The 22,672-nt window shown below is 38.3% G+C and overlaps 1 protein-coding gene across 1 annotated transcript in view; it reads left to right on the top strand.

Moving 5' to 3' along the window:
• The window catches only part of zgc:152904 (uncharacterized protein LOC767777 homolog), a 60,633-nt gene that overhangs the window by 31,846 nt on the left and 6,115 nt on the right, over positions 1-22,672 (top strand). Inside the window, exons 10-16 of the mRNA XM_067402601.1 lie at positions 2,284-2,434; positions 7,419-7,606; positions 9,220-9,316; positions 11,540-11,713; positions 14,959-15,078; positions 15,370-15,491; positions 18,719-18,893. Coding sequence (XP_067258702.1) covers positions 2,284-2,434; positions 7,419-7,606; positions 9,220-9,316; positions 11,540-11,713; positions 14,959-15,078; positions 15,370-15,491; positions 18,719-18,893 — 1,027 coding nt within the window. The remainder of the gene's footprint in view (positions 1-2,283; positions 2,435-7,418; positions 7,607-9,219; positions 9,317-11,539; positions 11,714-14,958; positions 15,079-15,369; positions 15,492-18,718; positions 18,894-22,672) is intronic.

The raw sequence follows: 22,672 nt of genomic DNA, 5'->3' as shown, positions 1-22,672 counted from the left end.
TCTATCTATCTATCTATCTATCTATCTATCTATCTATCTATCTATCTATCTATCTATCTATCTATCTATCTATCTATCTATCTATCTATCTATCTGTCTATCTGTCTATCTGTCTATCTGTCTATCTATCTATCTTTCTGTCATCTGTCTCTCTTCCGTCTATCTATCGTCTGTCATCCATCTGACTGTTCATCTATCTATCTATCTATCTATCTATCTATCTATCTGTCTGTCTGTCTGTCTGTCTGTCTGTCTGTCAATTCACTCCTCTGTCGTCCTCTCCTCTTTTCCCTGTGCTCTGGTTTTGTCGTCTCACAGAGATCTCAGTAGCATATCAAACAGTTAGGAAGCATCTGCCCAAGGCGAGATGATGTCAGACACACACACACACACACACACACACATACACACACACACAGAGAGAGAGAGTGTCTGTGGTTTTTACTCACTGATCAGTTTCTGCTATCTGCTTACAGGCCAGCTCTCCGAAATAATTTGTATTTGGAGGTCATGAAACCACAGAATAAGAAATTTGATTCTGGCAACTGCTTTCATTAGTTGTTTATTACATTCATTCAGTCGGAAAGGTGTTTTTTCACGATGCATTGTTTGTTGTTTTTATGCAGGAAGAGCTTCAGTAGTTTATATTCATGTGCTTGTGTTCACAGGTTGTGTGTTTGTGCATATGTGAATTTAAGATTTATTATGGTTAAAAATACATGCTGTGGTGTTTACCAAGTCAATCATCACTAGTAGTAGTGCTCATAGCATCACCTACTGTACCACATCCTAGAAACTAGCAATGCATCAAACCCCACTCATAACACCGCAGAAACCCTATACCACTGCTCTAGAACACCCTAGCAACCACATAGCAACACAATGAAGTTCACTCATAACACCCTAGAAGCTGCAAACAACACTCTAGCACAGGCAAACTAATTCATATTTTTTGTCAGTAAATGTAAACATGTGAATGTATTTTCATGTGTATGTTTTTGCGTCATTGAAAACACCAGGAGCAGGTGCGTCAGCTCTCGCTGCCTGTGTAGAAATGAATCCCATTCATTAGTGTGAAGGAAGAGAAGCCTTCCACTCAGATCTGCTAGGCTGCAATAACGGCCCCTGTCAAATAAGATGCACAGCCGCTCCAGGACTGTCAGGCACTGAAGCTTGCACTGCACTCTAGACTCCGAGGCATCAAGCGGAGGGTGGACACATATTGATTTTTCAGGGAAAGCGAAGAACACTGATCATTAAAGTGGGCGTTGGGGGACGGGCTCCATCTAATCTCCTTATATTCAAAGTCCTGTATCTCACCACAAGCACAGATAGCGTGACCACATTACAGCTGTAAAGTGCTGCACCACAGACATTTATTCACATTGTAAACAAGAACAACTTGTTTGCTGTTGTTCGGTCACATTAGCTGATCAACACGATTTCAGTTCGCTGTTGCTTTGTATGTAAGCTTATGAATTTGCCCATAGTTTGTCTGAAAGCATATTAAAACCACCACATAGACATATAAACAACATTAACTTCATTTTCACCACAGGGGTTCTTTAAAATTCTAGCTGCAGAGTATGCTAAGAAACCCCAGTAAGAAGTGCATTACAGCGATCAGTGTGAGAGAACATAAACTTTTCTGTAACTGAGAAGGATAGCATAGGGCACAATTTTGCAATATCTCTAAGAGTAAAAAAATAACTCTTTACAACATTCTGTACATGAGGGTCAAATGTCAGTGAAGTATCAAAGATCACTTCTAGATTCCTTAGTTTCTTCTGAAACTCAAGTACAGATCTATCAATGAGAAGAGGCAAGCGTGACTTTTTTTTTATCCGTTTAAACAATGAAAATTATTAGCTATCCATGATTTTATCTCAGAAATACATTTATTGAACAATAAGACAGCCTCACTTTGACCATGTTTACAATGAAAACTGATACTTAACATCTAGACTTTGTAAAATTGCCCAATCAGGAATAAAGACTAAAGACTGGTAATGGTCCTAAAATTAAGCCCTGGGGGACGCCAGTAGAAACTGGTCTAACGTCAGACCTGTATTCCCCTAAAGCAACAAACTGTCTATATCTGGTCAAATAAGATCTAAACCAGTTTAAAACATGCCAAAAATACCAAAAAATAATTATTAATAATAATAATAATAATAATAATAGCAAAAACACACAACTAAATTAGTAAAATTAAACTAAAATTGTAATTAAAAAAATGGGAAAGTTTCAATAATGTGGATTGATTTGTTTGTGTTTGTTCAGAGTCAGGACGGCCGTGTGGAAGTGCGTGGACGGCATGGGAAATCCATGTTGACCATCAGCGGCGTTCGACTCTCAGACTGGGGTCGATTCGACTGTGAAGCTCTCAGCAGGATCGGAGGCCATCAGAAGAGCATGTTCTTGGATATTGAGTGTAAGATGCACAAAAAACTTTTTCACCAAGTATTGTTTATTTATATGCAGGGATGTTTGTGAGAGCTTATGTATATGTGTAGGTCAGTAAAAAATGCATGCTTTGGTGTCAGTCATTACTGATAGAAGTGTTCATAGCAAACATAGCAGCTCCCTAGAAACTGCTTAGAACACTGTAGCAACCTTATAGCACTGCTTTAGTGTAACAGAGGCCTGACGCTAGAGGCTGCGGTCTTTAGCGTCCTTGTTAGTGCCTGCCTGCCTTGCCGGAGATGCCGGTTCGAGTCCTGCTCAGAGCAGAGCGAGTAGGAACGGATGGGCTCATATTGGTGCCGTGACCCAGATGGGAGTGAGGTTTAGGGGGGTGAGTGTAATGGAATGGAGGCCAGCTAGTAAGAGCTGTGTGCAAGCGGCAACCTCCCCCAGTCTCTCATGAAGCCAATACGGAAGTGACTTAAACTGCGATTCATCGACTGGCCGCTAGGGACAGGCTCCAAAAGAGAGCAGAATCTCATTGAGTCCCATGTTAAATTGGCCAAGTTTACAAGAGAAAAAAAAACATGTTTACAAGTTGGTTCAAATTGTGGTTTTGGTCTACACTGCTATTTTTGCCCTTCATGGCAACTGTGAGGGGGGTGAATCTTTTTCTAACTCATTCTTTTAAATTATATTAAGCCTTAAAGTTCTGCATAATTAAGGGCGTGGTCACTTGAGTGACAGGTAGATGCCGCTGCTGTCTGTGAGCGTCACTTTACCTCAGCTAATTCCAGCCGCTGAATTTGGCATCTCAGTCGTATTTGTGCTCGATTATTTTATACAATTATAAAATATGGCTTGCTGCATAATATTCAAGACTGATATGTGTCTGTGTAGATGTGCATGCATGCGGAAGAAACAGAACACACGTTGTTGGATCGTGGCATTGGCTAAAAGTTTTGTTTGTGAGATTTACTACAATGACAATACCGGGAGGATATACAACTCTGACAGCACTGCTTTGATATTATAACTAAAACTGCTGCACTATTTTGAAAAAATATACTTTGGACATGGTCTCATTTGTTTGTTAGATACGATCGTATACAGTTTTACAACATAAACGCTGCTCAGATTGCATTATTTCTTGAAGAACGATGACAGAGAGCAGATCATTCAGAAGAAATGTTATGCAAACAATAGATAATATATCAATATTTCATGGACAAAAAGTACTGTTTTTTGTTTTGCAATGGACATTTATATTTTACCCAAGTCGATTCATCTCGCGATCTCTATTATAAAGGTATGAAGTCCCATTTTGATTTTCCATGTTGTTATTTGCACACCCAACACAAATTACTGGTGTTGGAGCATCTATATCTTAAAAAAACACCGTAGATTGACAGTAAACCTTTAGAACATTCTGATGATAAAACTTATCTTCATTAATAATTTAGATCGTATCTAGATAGATAGCTCCTTTGCTTGCTACCATGGTCACGTTAAGCTAGGCGGGCGTGGTTTCAGCAACCAGTCACATCAGCTCAAACCACCTCCCCGCCTCTTTGCCCATTGTCCATATTTTTTTTTCAGTCTATGGCTGTGTGAGTAAACCTCACTCCCCTGATCACAAGAGCCACATTGGTGATGGACACTAGAGACTACGGTCTTTAGCATCCTTGTTAGTGCCCGCGTCCCATGCCAGAGTGTAACATGCACAAAAAAAACTTCTTCACCAAACATTGTTGATTTATGCAGGAATGTTTGTGAGACCAAACAGAATGTAACAGTTTGGCCAGTTAGTAGGAGTCTGGCTCAGTAGGACCAGATGGGTTACATTGGTGCCGTGACCCGGATGGGAGTGAGGTTTAAGGGGTGAGTGTAACGGAGGCCAGTTAGTAAGAGCTGTGCAAGTAAACCACACTCCCCTAGCGGCTGATGCTAGAAGCTGCTGTCTTTATCATCCTTGTTAGCCCATACACTTCCCATGCTGGAGAAGCCAGTTTGAGTCCCGCTCGGAGCGGGGTGGGTAGGACCGGATGGGTTACGTTGGTGCCGTGACCCGGATGACAGTGAGGTTTAGGGGGTGAGTGTAACTGAGGCCAACTAGTAAGAGCTGTGCATGTAAACCTCACTCCCCTGACCTCAAGAGGCACTAATAACTGGCACTAGAGGCTGTGGTCTTTAGCATCCTTGTTAGCACCCCTGCCTTCCATGCCAGAGACGGCAGTTTGAGTTCCACTCAGAGCGGGGCGAGTAAGACCAGATGGGTTTCATTGGTGCCGTGACCCGGATAGGAGTGAAGTTTAGGGGGATGAGTGTAATGAAGGCCAGATAGTAAGAGCTGTGCAGGTAAACCACACACCCCTAGCGACTGACGCTAAAAGCAGCTGTCTTTAGTGTCCTTGTTAACGCACCCGCTTCCCATGCCGGAGAAGCCGGTTTGAGTACCGCTCAGAGCGGGGCAAGTAGGACCAGATGGGTTACGTTGGTGCCGTGACCCGGATGGGACTGAGGTTTAGGGCGTGAGTGTAACTGAGGCTAACTAGTAAGAGCTGTGCATGTAAACTTCACTCCCCTGACCTCAAGAGGCACTAGTGACTGACACTAGAGGCTGTGGTCTTTAGCGTCCTTGTTAGCACCCCTGCCTTCCATGCCAGAGACGCCGGTCTGAGTACCGCTCAGAGCGGGGTGAGTAGGACCGGATGGGTAAGATTAGTGCCGTGACCCAGATGGGAGTGAGGTTTAGGGAGTGAGTGTAACGGAGGCCAGTTAGTAAGAGCTGTGCAGGTAAATTTCACTCCCCTGATCTCAAGAGGCGATAACGACTGACGCAGGAGGCTGTGGTCTTTAGCATCCTTGTTAGCACCCTTGCCTTCCATGCCAGAGACGGCGGTTTGAGTACCGCTCGGAGCACGGCGAGAAGGACCAGATGGGTTACATTGGTGCCGTGACCCGGATGGGAGTGAGGTTTAGGGGGATGAGAGTAATGAAGGCCAGTTAGTAAGAGCTGTGCAGGTAAAACACTCCCCTAACAACTGACACTAAAAGCAGCGGTCTTTAGCGTCTTTGTTAACGCACCTGCTTCCCATGCCGGAGAAGCCGGTTTGAGTACCGCTCAGAGCGGGGCGAGTAGGTCTGGATGGGTTGCGTTGGTGCCATGACCCGGATGGGACTGAGGTTTAGGGGGTGAGTGTAACTGAGGCTAACTAGTAAGAGTTGTGCATGTAAACTTCACTCCCCTGACCTCAAGAGGCACTAGTGACTGACACTAGAGGCTGTGGTCTTTAGCATCCTTGTTAACACCCCTGCCTTCCATGCCAGAGACACCGGTTTGAGTACCGCTCAGAGCGGGGTGAGTAGGACCGGATGGGTTAGATTAGTGCCGTGACCCAGATGACAGTGAGGTTTAGGGGATGAGTGTAACAGAGGCCAGTTAGTAAGAGCTGTGCAGGTAAATTTCACTCCCCTGATCTCAAGAGGCGATAACAACTGACACAGGAGGATGTGGTCTTTAGCATCCTTGTTATCGCACCCACCTTCCATGCCGGAGACGCCGGTTCGAGTCCTGCTCAGAGGTGGTTACACTAGCAAACACCTAGACCACCCTAGCAACCACATAGCAACACAAAAAAGTGACTATTGAGCTAAAGTTGCAACTCATCTTCTCACTTGAAGCCTTGTTTTGCAGTTTCGCTGTAGCCTTTTCAGTGCACTTGCGCTGTATATTTCTTGCTTAATTAATTATTATACCTCACTTGAAATTAATGAATATTTTTTTTCTTTATTGGCCTCAAAGAAAAGAATGATTCTGAGCATCTACACACACACACAAAAATGGCCCTCAGTGGGGCTAATTATGGAAGGAATTCTTCCCAAGTAATTAATTCTTCATATTCATATTAATTTCCAGGTCCGTCTCCTGAAATGCCAAACCATTTTTTGGGTCACTCCTTGTCAAATGTGACCTTCGTAGATAACCTTTTATTGCTTCAAATTCATTTGTCGCTGTTTCATTCATTAGGCTAACATTGCATATTTATGCCACTGTGTTTATTGTGTTTATCTGTCACAGTCAAAGAAATGCAGTGAGATGGTAATGAAAGGCCTCGGGTCTCTGAATGCATGACAATGACCTTGACATCATCGTGCTGCGGGAGTGTCTTCATGTCATACGCTTAGCGCGGAGGTTCACGGCCAGCGTGTGAAAAAGGACGTTCTGAATGAGCGTGGCAGGAGCTAGCCAACCGTTACCGGGCTGCTAATGAACTCATTTATTTAGAATGGCCGCTCTTCTCTGCTCTGCTCCTTAGATGTGACAGAGAGCCCAGCATCAATCATTCTAATGGAAACCTTCTAGTCGGTGTAAAACAGGAATAACACTGAATGAATGCGGACACCCAGAGTGCTTATAACTGAAGCACAGGATCAGTTTTAGGTTTGCAGAAAATGCATTTCATCTTTATGACTTGCATCGGTTTATGGCAGATGCATCTGACATAATGGAGTGAGACTGTAAAGTCTTTCTTTGTTACATTCAATATTACTTTTCTTTAAAGGCCTTTTCACCTGATTCACATCAACATCCACAGTGCATTAAAATACATGGAAAGAAATTCAAGAAACAGCGTTGCATGTTCTGGCCAGAATATATGCATATATATATAAAATGAACGGGCCTTTATTTTTACTTCCATAACAAGCTTCTAATGGCTGGTTTTACATGGTTTCTAGCTGGTCCAATCTGGTCCAAAAACTGGAAGAGAAAATAAAAAAGCTAGGAAACCATTTTCACTCAGAAATTGCTTGTAAATGTCACATTTAAATGCAAAGAAACAACATGTACCGTAGAATTAAATTTGACATTTTGAAGTAGAAAGATTGAAAAAGTCTTTTGTTTTATTTACAGCTTTGTAAAATGATTTTTTTTCACTGTAGATGGCTGATCATCTGAAAAGACCAGCTTAGGTTCTGCCAGTACTGAATCACTGTTTCTCTTTTTCCAGATGCACCGAAGTTCCAGACTAATCAAAGCATCTTCTACTCATGGGAGGGAAACCCAGTGAACATCAGCTGCGACGTGAGGTCCAACCCTCCAGCGACGATGCTGTGGAGACGAGACCGGTTTACCATCTCTAGTCAAGGGACCAGCAACATTCGCATTCACACTGCAGAGGGACGATCGCTTCTGGAGGTTCAGTAACATTACAGTCATGCACTTTTAGTACTTTATTGGCGACCGAATGTGTATCTGTTAGTTTTCTTTTTCTTCTTCTTCCACTCTTGAGTCTATGGCAGCCCATAGAACCACTTGTGGGAAAATGGTGAAATTTGGCACATAGATAGAGGACAGTCTGAACATTAACCACAGCAATTTAGGAGTCCCTACCCTAATCCCTCTAGCGCCACCAACTGTCTAAATTTGCACTCACATTTATGCTAATAACTTTTGCAGAGAAACGGATATTTTTGGATACTATATTTTATGAAGGCATTGGCCTGTCATTACGAAATTTGGCATGTGTCTTTGGCATGATGCCTTGAAGGTACGCAAAACATTTTGGGACAGCACCACCTTGTGGTCAAAATTATAACAAAAAAAAATGCAAATAGCTAATGATAAATTTTACCTATTATAATTAAACCAATTTTCATCAAATTAGACTCAGATCATCATCAGACCAAAAATTTATGGATTTTGTGTTGATAGATAAAATTTGAAGCCGAACTGAATCTAAGGCTGTATCTCTGCAACGCTTTGCCCTATTGACACCAAAATGTGTGTATGTCATTGTCACCCCAAACTGACCACACCACATCAGTCTGGGGACAGCGCCACCTATTGGTCAAAAGTAATAAGCAGTTAAGTAGTATTAAAAGTGATTGTACTTATTTTCCAAACATTTTGTCTGAAATCATCAACAAATGTCTTTAATTAGTCATGTTTATTAAATTGCACATACTTTTGTTCCTCTGAATTTGTTAAAAAAAAGTTGTTAAAACATTATTACAGTGTTTTACAAGAATATACTATTTCAAAATTGTAATAACAAACTATTTCTTTGTAGTTAATTGTAAAACTTAGCAATTTCTAAGTGAAAACTGTTTCTACACGTTTTTATGGTGTAGTTGACTTAAAAGATAAAACTGACTATAAAAGGTGGTTTATACTGCTTAATTGCTAATTAATTGGCTTAATTTGACACTTACTAGTCACTGCAAATAATGATGTTCTTCCTCAGTATTTCTGCCTTGTTTTCCAGCACAAATATCTAAACATTCTTAAATCAAGATACATTTACTTGAGAAGCAAAATTACTAAAGATATTAAGTCTTGTTTTATGAAAAATGTATCAAAATGAATTGAGTTTAGGCTTAAAACTATAAGTTAATTCAAAGGGAAAACAAGGTTATTTTTCTGACCCCATTAGCAGATATTTCTTTTAGCAAAAACTCACTTAGTTTTAATTAATTGTTCAGAAAACAAGGCTTAATATTTTCAGTCATTTAGCATCTCAAGTAAGTGTGTTTTGATTTAAGAATGTTTTGAATGTTTACTGGATAACAAGACAGAAATACTGAGTAGGAAATTTATTTTTTGCTGTGTAAAGAGTATGTTTCAGGTCATGATATTTCTGGTGAAGCAGTTTGACCAAGGAAATCTTTCTGGTTAAACTAAAGATGCTGGTCAGCATGTTGTTGAACCCAGTTAAAATGTACACACAAACTTCTAGTTTCACATGGTTTCACAATATTCTTGCACTCATTTTCTCATTCTCCTCACCTTTGGTTTGTCTGTATCCACAGGTCACTCCGGTATCCGACAGGGATTTTGGACGCTACAACTGCACAGCCAGAAACAACATTGGCGCTCGATACCAGGAGTTTATATTAGCACAGGCAGGTGTGTGTTTATGAGTAGTCGTTTTTCATTTTAAATACATGTTCCTGAACTTTGAAAGATGTTTACAGTTTTGTTTGAATCTGTACATATCCTGATTTGTTTTCCGTTTGTGCAAGTATTTACTACTTACTGTTTTCAAGCATTTCATGTTGACTTTAAGGATGTTTTTAAGATGCAGATGAAGCCTGATTATGTTCTTGAAATGATTTGGTTTGAGACGAGGCAGAATGTTAACCTGAGAAACTGGTTTGCCTTTGATTTCAACGTGTAGTGATGTGCTCAGCATTGATGTATTTTTTAAAGTTTTCCATAACAATATGTTCATCCCATCTGTGCGCTGCTAATTTCACTGAAGCTAATCTTCTGTAGTGCCGCGTGATTTACTAGAGAGTTCACTAATATAGCAGAGTACTGTCCCCATTTACTGTAGAGCTGCTTAATATACCATGAAGAGGAGCAGTTCACTTCAGAGCAGACTTCATTGAACACACACACACATTGTACTTGTATATATGGTTTACAGGGACTCTTCATAGGCGTAATGGTTTCTATACTGTACAAACTGTATATTCTATCCCCCTACACTACCCCTACCCCTAAACCTTTTTTTAAAAGTGTAATTTTGCTTGTATAGAAACACAATGTCTTCATGAAGATCCTCTACTTTCATCTGTTGTCTGATATGGAGTTTCTCAAGGCTGTGGGTGTGTTTTTTCTTTGACATTTTATGGGCCATTTCATAATGAAGGCCAGAAGCATCTTCGTTTACATTCTGGATATCTACATGCTGGATATCTATACTGTTATGGACTGGGTAATGTGTTAGGAACGAAAGGATGCCACATCATTTGATGGAAATGAAAATGATCAACCTACAGAGGACTGATTTCAAAGACACCCTGAAAATCAAAGTGGAAAAACGATGCAGCAGGCTAGTCCATTTTGCTGAAATGTCATTGCAGCAACTCAAAATGGTACTCAATAGTTTGTACATGCTCCTAATAAGACGACGGATAGTGTCCTGGGGTATTTCCTCCCAGATCTGGACCAGGGCATCACTGTGCTCCTGGACAGTCTGAGGTGCAACCTGGCATTGTCAGATGGACCGAAACATAACGTCCCAGAGGTGTTCAATTGGATTCAGGTCAGGCCAGCGTGTCTGTTTCTGATTGTTTGGTCAGAGACATTCACACCAGTGGCCTGCTGGAGGTCATTTTTCAGGGCTCCAGCAGTGCTCATCGTCTTCCACCTTGCACAAAGGAGCAGACACCGGTCCTGCTGATGGGTTAAGGATCTTCTACGGCCCTGTCCATCTCTCCTAGAGTAACTGCCTGTCTCCTGGAATCTCGTCCATGCTCTTGAGGCTGTGCTGGGAGACCTTTTGGCAATGGCACGTATTGATGTGCCATCTTGGATGAGTTGGACTGCCTGTGCAACTTCTGTAGGGTCCAGATATCAACTCATGCTCCCAGCAGTGACACTGACTCTAGCCAAATGCAAAACTAGTAAAAAACAGTCAGAAAAGATGAGTAGGGAAAAAAATGTCAGTGGCCTACACCTATAAACCCATTCCTGTTTTGGGGGTCATCTCATTGTTGCCCATCTAGTGCACCTGTTGTTCATTTCATTAACACCAAAGCAGCTGAAACTGATTAACAACCCCCTCTGCTACTGAACTGACCAGATCAACATCCCACGAGTTCAACTGACTTGATGCTATTCTCTGATTTAAAAAGTGTTCCTTTCATTTTTTTGAGCAGTTTATTGTGCACATATGCATATTTTAATGGTTAAAGTCTCATTGCAAAACATTGCTTTGATGTATATTTTAATCTGCGATAGTTTCATTTTGTAGACTACCATATAAAGATGGCAGAAACAGTAGAAATGTGTCTATAGGAGAGTTCACTCTTGCAGTGACAAATGTGTTCAGTGCCGAGAGTGATTTCTCTTCAACAGGAAGTTGAACTGCAGACTGCATCCTGTTGAGGGATGATCTCTCGTCACTCACTAACACGGCAGCACAAATGATGATGTATCCTGAGTTTCTACAGTTTATCTGATGCTATTCTGTATTCATGCTTTATCACAGGACCAAAAGTCTGTCAGCCTCTTTATTTCACTCAAAATGAATGACGCTGCCGGTCACACGCACTTTACCATCTACAATAAAGATAAACTGCAGGTTAAACAGCATTTGTTCTACACTGTGTTGTGTTGCAGATGTCCCGTCAAACCCGTACTCCGTACGGCTCACCGCTGTCTCCCAGCGTCTCGCCACCGTCACCTTCATGAAACCCGACTCGCACGGCGGCGTCCCGATCAGCTATTACATCATCAATTACAAAGACACGAGCACGCAGGATTGGAGGACAGTGAGATCACATGGAGTTCAGAGTGAGTGTCAACTGTAGGGCGGGGCTTGATTTTGTCTGTGGGGAATTGATTGGATGGTTGTGGTTTGCTATTGGTGGAGCTCATGTGAGTGGCAGGTGGCTCCGCCCTCATCATGTGAGGGAGGGGTTGCGAGGAACATGAATTTAAAACAATTATGATGAATAATTTGGAATAAATACTGCAATATTCCTTTTAAAAAACACAAGAATCATCCATTTTGATTTTGTGGTGACTTTAATAGAGTCTGTAAACAAGAACAATCTCATTTCTGTGTGGAAGAAACAGCTAAAATATTAAAAAGATCTCATTTGAGATGCTTCTGTCCTCAGAGCAGAAGTGATAAGCTTTGCAAGTAAAAGCAGAGAGGAAATGTATGTTTACCGCTTTATGTTTTTCCTGAGAGCCATTATCGCTTCTGGAAAGAGCCGTGTTTGCAGGATCAGGATGTGTTGACAGTCAGTTCAATTACGTTTGGTGCAACTAAACACATTTTCTCTTGCTAAAGCAGCAGCGGTGATAATGACTTCAAGCTGTTTGTTCATTAAACTGTTTTTACTTTCGTCCAAGTGATTCTTTTCTGTGCATTAAATCTTTAAATAATGTGTATTGGGTTAAACGTAATGGAAAACACTAAGAACAAATAGAAACCTTTCAGTGCGAGTCGTTATATTCCTCAACTTTGCGTCGCAGTCCTGCAGGAATGGAGAACGGCGAGTGTTTAGAGTTCAAGATCAGATTCAATAAGTCACTCTGAAAATGTCCTTTTTATGCTCTCAAGCTCAAATATAGAGCATAATTACTTCAATTACATCCACAGACTCTTTGTGGATTTTTAATTAAGAACTCAATGTTCTTTGACTAAGTAATAACCACGTTCATTGAGTCGCTTCGTTTTTATTAGTGCTTTCTCATGTAAATTAATGAATGCAATCATGTACAATGGCTAAGGTCGTGGATTTGCTGAAGTATTACGTTAATGTAAAAATACATATTCTGTGTTTGACTAGTTTCACAATTATTACAGCCTTTTTCTCAGCGTTTAGTATTATTTATATGCTATTTAGTATTTTTAGTATTTAATATTATATTATAATGATATACAAATGAATAATAATGTGTATATAAATAATAATAATGATATATAAATAAATAATATTATAATGTTAATAATAATAAGATTTTAGTTTTTACTTTAATTTTAGTTTAGGTTTTAGTCATTTTATTTATTTTTTTTATTTCAGTTTTAGTAATTAAATTTCAGTGTTAAAGTGTCTAACTAAAGTTTTTTTAAGTTCTAATTTTTAATCAGATATTTATATTTTCATTTATTTCACCTTCATTTCAATGAAAGAAAATGTTTTAATAATTTTTACCAGTTTTTGTAATATAAGTCTAAGGTTTCCCCTGAATGTGTCTGTGAAGTTTCAGCTCAAAATACCCCATAGATTTTTTTAAAATTAACTTTTAACTGCCTATTTTGGGGCATCATTAACTATGCAACGATTCAGGCTGCGCCCCCTTTAAATTGCGCGCTCCCTTAAAAATGAAAAAAAAATAATAAATTGTCTCTGTGAATACAGTAAGAAACAATGGTAACTTTAACCACATTTAACAGTACATTAGCAACATGCTAATGAAATATTTAGAAAGACAATTTACAAATATCACTAAAAATATCATGTTATCATGGATCATGTCAGTTATTATCGCTCCATCTGCCATTTTTCGCTATTGTTCTTGCTTGCTTACCTAGTCTGATGATTCAGCTGTGCACAGATCCAGACGTTCTGCCCTTGTCTAATGTCTTGAACATGAGCTGGCATATGCAAATATTGGGGGCGTACATATTAATGATCCCGACTGTTACGTAACAGTCGGTGTTATGTTGAGATTCGCCTGTTCTTCCGAAGTCTTTTAAACAAATGAGATTTATATAAGGAGGAGGAAACAATGGTGTATGAGACTCACTGTATGTCATTTCCATGTACTGAACTCTTGTTATTCAACTATGCCAATATAAATTCAATTTTTGATTCTAGGGCACCTTTAACACCTTCAACGCTTGCACTAACCAATATAAACTCTTCTATAGATATTAAACTGCTGACACTGATTATTGTGTTATTGAAAATATTGTTATTTGCTTTATAATATTTTTTTTGCATTTTCACTTTGGATGAAAGTTTGTGCTAAATGAATAAATGTAAATGTTAAAAAATCTCTAAGATAGAAAATGATCTTCTGTTTTACACTCAGTATTTCCTGTAAATGTGATGCTTATTTTCACTTAGAAATTGTTGAATCAATTATGTGATTTATTGAGATCAGCATTGAGCATGAATGAAAGCTGGACAAAAGAAGAAGCTCAATATACTTTCTTTCTTTCTTTCTTTCTTTCTTTCTTTCTTTAATTACGTCTTTGATTGTTTGTTTGTTTTTCTTTGTTTACTTGTGTCTTTGTTTGTTTGTTTATTTACATCTTTATTTACCTGTACTTATTCACTTCTTGGTTTGTTTCTTTATTTACTTACATCTTTTCTTATCTTACTTACTTATTTCATGTCTTTGTTTGTTTGTTTACCTCTTTATTTATTTACTTTTTTATTTATTTATTTGCATCTTTCTGTTTCTTTCTGTTTCTCTTTCTTTACTTCTGTATTTATTTATTTACATCTTTGTTTATGTATTTACTTCTTTATTTGTTTACGTCTTATGTATTTATTTATTTTTCCTTTATTTTTTATTTACGTGTCTTTGTTTGTATTTATTTATTTGTTTGTTTGTTTGTTTTTCCTTTACTTCTGTATTTTTTATTTACGTGTCTTTGTTATTTTTATCTTTTTTGTTTCTTTTTCTTTATTTAATTGCATCTTTCTTTCTTTATTTGATTATTTATTTATTTACATATTTCTTTGATTTTATTTTATTTATATCTTTGTCTGTATTTACATATGTATTTACTTTTTGTTTGTTTTGTTTTCTTTACTTTATTTTTAATTTGTCTTTGTTTGTTTGTTTATTTGTTTGTTTAATTGTTTATTTACTTTTCCTTCCCTCCTTCCTTCCTCCTCTTCTCTCCTCTTCTCTCCTCTCTTCTCCTCACTTTCTTTCCTTCCTTCCTTCCTTCTTTCCTTCCTTCCTTCCTTCCTTCCTTCCTTCCTTCCTTCCTTCCTTCCTTCCTTCCTTCCTTCCTTCCTTCCTTCCTTCCTTCCTTCCCTCCCTCCCTCCCTCCCTCTCTCTTTCAGCCGCAGTAGTTCTGGCCAGCCTGGAGCCCAACACGACGTATGAGGTGAGAGTGGCGGCCGTCAATGGAAAGGGTCAGGGTGAATTCAGCCACACAGAAACCTTCCAGACGTTACCCATCCGTGAGTTCTTCCTCATCTCTCTCTCTTCTGTTCATCCCTCCTCAGTCAGATGGATATATTCTGCTTCTGTTCAGTTACTGTCACTCCCGTCACTAGCTGCGTTTGAGAACAAGGACATTAAGACCTTGCACAGTGTGTAACTGCATCAGCAAAGTCATTTTCTGTAGATTTCAGTGTTTCGTTCCTGCAGTGAATGTTTTTAAGCTCCTTCATCCCTATAGTGCTGTTTCTTGTAGTTTAAAGTAGCTGTCACATCTTCATTTCGGTCTGATTGTGTCTGTTTTCCTCCAGGCGAGCCGAGTCCTCCGACGGTTCATGGACAGAGAGGCGTCGGGAAGGCCTACAGACTGGGACTGATCAAACAGGACGACGGTGGGATGCCCATCGTCGAGTACATCGTGAAGTATAAAACGGTGCGTTCGCTCAACAACAAGAGATCACAGCTAACAAAAGAACACACTAAAAACACTTATCTTCCCATTTAATCCCTTTTTAAGGACTACAACAAACGAGCTTCTTCCGGGGTTGGTGACATCACTAACCCTAACATTTACATAAACCACGCCCCCAAGAACACACAACAAAGGGGGCGGGGCCATGTTGGGCTGCTTTAGAGAAGAGGAAGAGTTGTTGTAGTAGAGTGTTGTGTAGTTTTACGCCGGACTGCTTCACAAACGAGGATCAATTCAACACAAAAGATGAACATGACGGCACATGCTAGTGGATGAGTTGAATCAACTCCACAGCAACTACATCAATTTATCCACTAACCATTCAGAAACGTTTGTAACTTCCTCCTGAGTCTCTCCATCAGTGTCGACTCCGGTTTGAACAATGTAAGGCTGAACACTTTCCTCATTTTGTCTGCGTGAGATTCTCCAGCTTTGTTGTTGTTGAGCTGTTAAAGCTCCGCCCTCTTCTGGAGCAGCAGCTCATTTGCATTTAAAGGGACACACACAAAAACAGCGTGTTTTTGCTCACACCCAAATAGGGGCAAATTTGACAAGCTATAATAAATGTTTTTTATAAAATAAATGTCTTTCATAAAATCTTTCATGTTCGAGGTTTGTAAAAACACATGTTGAGTTTGTACTGTACAGCAGGACACAGAATAGCCACAGATTCTGGTCCTAATTCACTCTGCATTAATCTGAGCTGAACGCTGTTTCTGAAGCCTCAGAGGCTTCCAGCCGCCTCGAGCCGTGTGGGTGGCTGAATCTGTAATGTTCCCGGGGAAAAATCCTGCTTTTTCTCCGTCCGGCGTACAGTGAGTCTGAACGTGTTCACGCTGTGGCCTCATTTGCTTAAAGAATACGGATGCGTGAGAGAGTGTGGAGAAACGCTTTGAAGTCCTTCTTGTTCCCATAAAGGAACTGCGGGGGGTGATTCTCCATGAGTTTTCCTCTCCGTCACGGCTGTAAGGAACAAAAAGAGCCAACCTGAGCTCAATACACACAATCACACGCGCAGTTTTGTCCTGGTTTTGTGGGACTCTTGAAGAACAAAGATAGTGAAGTCTATTTTAGGACCATTAAGATTGAGATTAAGTTATTTTTTTACAATTTATCCACATAACCCCAGTAAATCCTCATCAGGGTCAGTGTGTGCCACAATATTCCTCATTTAAATAATTAATGCGCAGAATAAAGGGGCGGGGCCTGGTTGAGTTAGTTAGTAGTGTGTTGAAACTGGTGGTTATGGTAAGGGGCGGGACATTTGCCAAACACACTGCTCCAGCCAACCAATCAGAGCACATTGTGCTTTTCAGAAGGAGGGGCTTCATAGAGACAGGAACTAAACAGAGCGTTACTGACAGACTGGGAAGAGAGGAGCTGCAACAATGGAGAATATTGGGAAAATAATCAACATTCAATCTAGTAGAGCCCAAAAACAACTGAATAAGAGCATAATAGGACTTCTTTAAAGTTTTACCTCTTTCATGAGCCACTCAATACCTATTAATAATATCATGTCTCATCCTAAATATATGGAAGTTGCACTTCAGGTTTACTTTAAAAGACACACAAAAGATAAATGAGCCAATGAAAAAGTGTTTTCGTCGATCACTTGAGAAACTGCTGTTGAAGTTGTCGGGGTTTTTATTGAAGATCTCACACTCCAGAGCTTTATGGGAAGTGAAATCTCTTTAAAGTGCTTTACTAAAGCACTACGGATTGGAGCATGTGATTGTGGATTTCCGCAGACAGACGGTGACAAAACTGATGAACTGAAAAAGATCAAATATTTCCAGACAATAAACACAGAGATGGTGAGGAAGAGATTTCAGGAAGTGTCAGGATGAAACGGGATGGAGATGATTGGAACTTTCTGCCTTTATTTCTTCTTTAGATCTTTGTTTTTATTCTCTGTTATTATGCATTTTTTGCCCCATTTCATATTTTGTTTTTGATGCGGATCAGACTTGAAACGTTCAGCCTGTCATTATTTACTCATCTTCCTCATGTTTTTTCAACCACGTATGACTTTCTTTCTTCTGTGGGAAACATTTGAAGACTGAAGCACCACAATAAAGTAGTCCACATGATGAATACATTTTTTACAAGTCTTCTGAAGCAGGGTTATTATCGTAAATCATAAAAAAAAAATTAAAAAAAATTGTTACTTGAAATAAAATAAAGTATCAAAAAATGTAAACTTATTTTATTTCAGCTAGATTTGTTATTTGTGTTTAGTTTAAATGAAGTACTAAAATAACAAACTATTTAAACAAAAAGTAAAATTAATAAATGCTTTATAGACATACTTAAAAAAACACAACAAAATCACTAAAACTTTAACTAAAATTAAAAGTTTAAATATATATATATATATATATATATATATATATATATATATATATATATATATATATATATATATATATATATATATATATATATATATATATATATATATATATATATATATATATATATATATATATATATATATATATATATATATATATATATATATATATATATATATATATAAATAAATATTAAATTATTCTAAATAATTTAAATAATTTAAGTATTTTAAACATTGTATTAATATTTAATTCAATTACTATTGTATTTTATCCCCATTACAGTAATGAGAAATTATAGTATGTAATATTTAGATTTAGTTTTTAATGTTATATTTTTCATTTTTGTCTGTTTTAGTAATTTTGTTTATATATATATTTGTATATATATAAATTCTAATTCAAAATATTAACAAAAAGCTCAATGATACTAAAATAAGTCATATATCATGCTTTGTGTGAGAAACAGACTCAAATTTGTATCATTTTGAATCTACACTGTAAAAAAAATATTTTCAGTATTTGTTATCACAACATTTGTTCTTGTCAAATCATCTTCAATAATGAATATAGTTCAGATAACATAATATTTTTAGTTTCTGTTGATTAAATCAATCACCTTCATTGTATTAACTCAAATTTAAAATTTGAATGAACTCAACATTTTAAGGCAACCAGGTAACTTACTTTAAGTTAAACCAACAATTATTTTTTACAGTGTAGAAGTAAGACTGTTTCTGTGATATTGATGAGTAGCAGTATGATAATATCACATATTAATGAGTTATATGAATGAAAGTCATGTAGTTGATGGGAGGTGTTTGTGTGCAGGATAAAGAGGAGCAGTGGATGACGAAGCTGGTTCCCGGCATGAATGATTTCGCGCTGCTGCAGCCGCTGCAGTGGAACACGCGCTACAACGTGGAGATCACGGCGCGCAACGTCAAGGGCCTGTCGGAGCCCACCTTCTTCCAGTTCCTCATGCCGCAGAAACCCGACATCACAGGTACACGCGCGCCCTCGCTACTAAACCTCACTCCACGGGTTCATGCCTTGTATTATAACATGCAAGCAAAAACACGCTGTGTTTATCTGTGTATCTTTAAATGCAAATGAGCTGCTGCTCCCCGCCCCCTTTCCAGAAGAGGGCGGAGCTTTAACAGCTCATGCGTCAGACACTCCAACAGAACAGGAGTTACAATGTTAGCAGATCATGACTTGATGCTCTAATAGGCATAAAATACAAAACACACCTACATACTGACATACAGTACAGAAGGCTGAAGTATGTACTTCCCCATCACCTGCGGAGGACACGCTGTAGTTCATAGTGAATGTTAACTTTGTGAGCAAACATGTTTTATTAAGGTGTTGAGATGTTGAGAACTTTAAAGATCTCGGACAACAAGTATTCCTGACCTGATACTGATATCTGGAGATGTTCGCAGCGGCTCGGACGCGTCAGATAAAAACAGAAATGTTAAAGTGAAGTCACGGCAGATCAGGGCAGTTTCAGGTCTCCAGGTAGCGTGAGATGAGACGCCTCCAGCGGATCCGAGTCTGAGAGCAGATCAATGCGCCGGAGCGCCTCGGTTTGATTCACTGATGCCGTTTGAAGAGGAAGAGATGACCGGCTGAACATGTTGACCTGCGCTCGACTCACTTCACAAACTCATCCTGTGCTTCTGGAGGCCAAGAAAACAAGATGTTATATTTTGCAAGCCTGTTTTAGGACCATCAAGATGTTTTACATCCACTGAATTTTTTTCAATACTTATTATCATCAATGGTGATTTTCTTCCTTTATTTTTGAAGTGTAGTATGATCTAGACAGGTTTAGTGCATTTCCCGAACACACTCACACACACATTGAGTGAGACTCTTACTGGTGTTTTCAGCTCTTGTCGTGTGAAAGCGTGTGTTCAGGTTGTTTTCTTCTCTCATTAGTGAATAGAGCCGTCTGGAGCAACAGCAGTGTGGAGGAAAGAAAATAACACTTTTTTCCTTTTTTAGACTCACCTCATCATTTATTGAGTAAAAGATTCTACAGCTGTACCTGCAAGAAATATATATACATTCCTGCAAATGAGTCACTTTTCGGCGAAATTCGCTGTTTTAAATCAAAGTTTATGTGAAATTAAGATATTTTTGATGAAATCCAATGGCTCAGTGAGGCCTGAGCAATGACATTTCCTCTCTCAAGATCCATTAATGTACTAAAAACATATTTAAATCAGGTCATGTGAGTACAGTGGTTCAATATTAATATTATAAAGTGACGAGAATATTTTTGGTGCGCCAAAAAAAACAAAATAACGACTTATTTAGTGATGGTCGATTTCAAAACAGTGCTTCAGGAAGATTCGAAGCGTTATGAATCTTGTGTGTCGAATCATGATTCAGATCACGTCAAACCGCCAAACGGCTGAAATCACGTGACTTTTTCAATTCGACACGCTGATTCATAACGATCCGAAGCTTCCTGAAGCACTGTTTTGAAATCGGCCATCACTAAATAAGTCGTTATTTTGTTTTTTTTTTGGCGCACCAAAAATATTCTCGTCGCTTTATAATATTAATATTGAACCACTGTACTCACATGAACTGATTTAAATATGTTTTTAGTACATTAATGGATCTTGAGAGAGGAAATGTCATTGCTCAGGCCTCACTGAGCCATCGGATTTCATCAAAAATATCTTAATTTGTGTTCCAAAGATGAGCTAAGGTCTTACGGGTGTGGAACGGCATGAGGGTGAGTAATTAATGACAGAAATTTCTTTTTTGGGTGAACTAACCTTTTCAGTTCAAACAGAGGCAGGGCACACATGAACCGATCATCTCTTCCGCTTTACAACACGAAATAAACATGAATGAATGTAGGATAAATGAATAACGAAGGTATATTGAAAGATCCAGTACAACTTACTGAAATCTGTATCAATAACGTTAATCAATCAATCATTGTTTCAACCACGGAAAAGTGCCAATAAAACAGCTTGTAAAAATGTCACATTTATCGTAACATTTACCTCAGAAAAGCCGTGCAATGTCAAAAAACTTGTTAGTCAAAAATGAACTTAGAGAGGAGCATTTTGATATATATCCACTGTGACTATAGGCCATTGCATTTTCATGTACTTCACATGTGCTTCAATAATAAAACCGTTTTATGACGGCCACCATTTAAATGTTTAGGCAGATTTTCATAACGAGTAGAAACATAATTATCTAATTAAAAATGTGTTATAACATTATTATAAAAACTTCTTTATGTGTAATTTATATGTATGTAGCTTACAAATCAATTAATTTGAACCTTTAATGAAGTACCAGCTGTGGCTACCTGTATAGTTTCCAGCATTAGTTGAGAGATATTTTTTCTTTAAGGAAATTTGCCATGTTCTGTACCTGATAGGCCCCAAATGAATCATTGAATTGAAGGTAATCAAAACGAAATCAAATTGCACACTTCTGAATCAAAATCAAATCCAATTGTGAAATTTGTGTCAATGCCCAGCCCTAGTGTCAATATTTTTATTTTACTTGAAGCAAATGTTGTTTTTTCCATTTATTTTCTTGTCAGAGTGCACCAGAATGCATAGTTTACATGTTAAAATCATAAAAAAATGTACTTTGTGGACTTTTCACCTTTTTCACCACTTTGGAGTTTGCAGGTATGTATATATATAGTCATATTGTGATATTACATGTTATTTTATATTATATTGTAACGTAATATTTATATTATGTTATAATATAACATTTAATATCACAATATAACTCTATATAAATATATAACACACTATATAAACACTATATAAGCTATATAAATATAAGCTATATCATACTCATAGCCGTGCTCAACAGTGTGCTGATATACAGCCATATTGCACGGCTATCCGTGTGATATTGCAGTTATACAACAGTTCGACGGCACGAGTGTGTAAATAAATAAGAAACAACAACAGAGTGTCTTTAAAACCGTCTTTTGTGAGGAACTACTTCCTTCCACCACGGATTCAAATCTCAAGTTGACATTTTAACAGTTGAGCCCAAGATCCGTTACTAATTCTAAAATGTCATTTTAGAACTAGTAACGAAGGAACGTTGAGTCGCTTCATTGAAACTCACTGTAATATGTAGAGCATTATGAGAGGGCGAGTGTGTTTCCTGCATCTATTCTTCAGGTCAATCTTGGATTCATAATCACAAAATCAGTTTGAATGTCTGCTGAGGAAAGCGATATCTTTGTCCTTTTAACATTTAAGAGGATTTCCCATGTCAGCGCTAGTCAATGCATTTGTCAGTTGTGTCTCGTAAGATGTTGTTTAAAGTAAAAACGTCCTTGACACACCTGCTGCTGTTGTTCTCTGTTATTTGTACCTCCTTTTGTAATGAATCATGTTGTTTCCAGCAGTTTGATTCCACATGATGCGTGAATAACAGTGAGAAGCATCAGTGATTGTGTTGGCAGAGGTTCACACTGATCTTCTGAGATTTCTGCACTGACTGTATTAGACTCATTTAAGAGAATGTAACACTGCAGCTGTTTGATTAAGATCAGATTTTTCAAAATAGAGTGCAACAGTCGAGTTCTGGAAGTAGAAACTTCTCCATAGGGAAATTGATTTTTAACATTAACTTACAAACTGTTAAAGTCAGCCCTACTAGGAGCTATGAGGTTGTTATTTGATGGTATTTTCTTCTGTTAAAGACGTCAGCCTGCATTATTTCAACTTAGTTTTGAAATAATCGCATTTATCAGCGGAATTCCTAATGAAA

The sequence above is a fragment of the Chanodichthys erythropterus genome, chromosome 12 (assembly GCF_024489055.1).
Source record: "Chanodichthys erythropterus isolate Z2021 chromosome 12, ASM2448905v1, whole genome shotgun sequence".
NCBI classification, from domain to species: domain Eukaryota; kingdom Metazoa; phylum Chordata; class Actinopteri; order Cypriniformes; family Xenocyprididae; genus Chanodichthys; species Chanodichthys erythropterus.
This window is presented reverse-complemented; position numbering and strand designations above follow the sequence as displayed.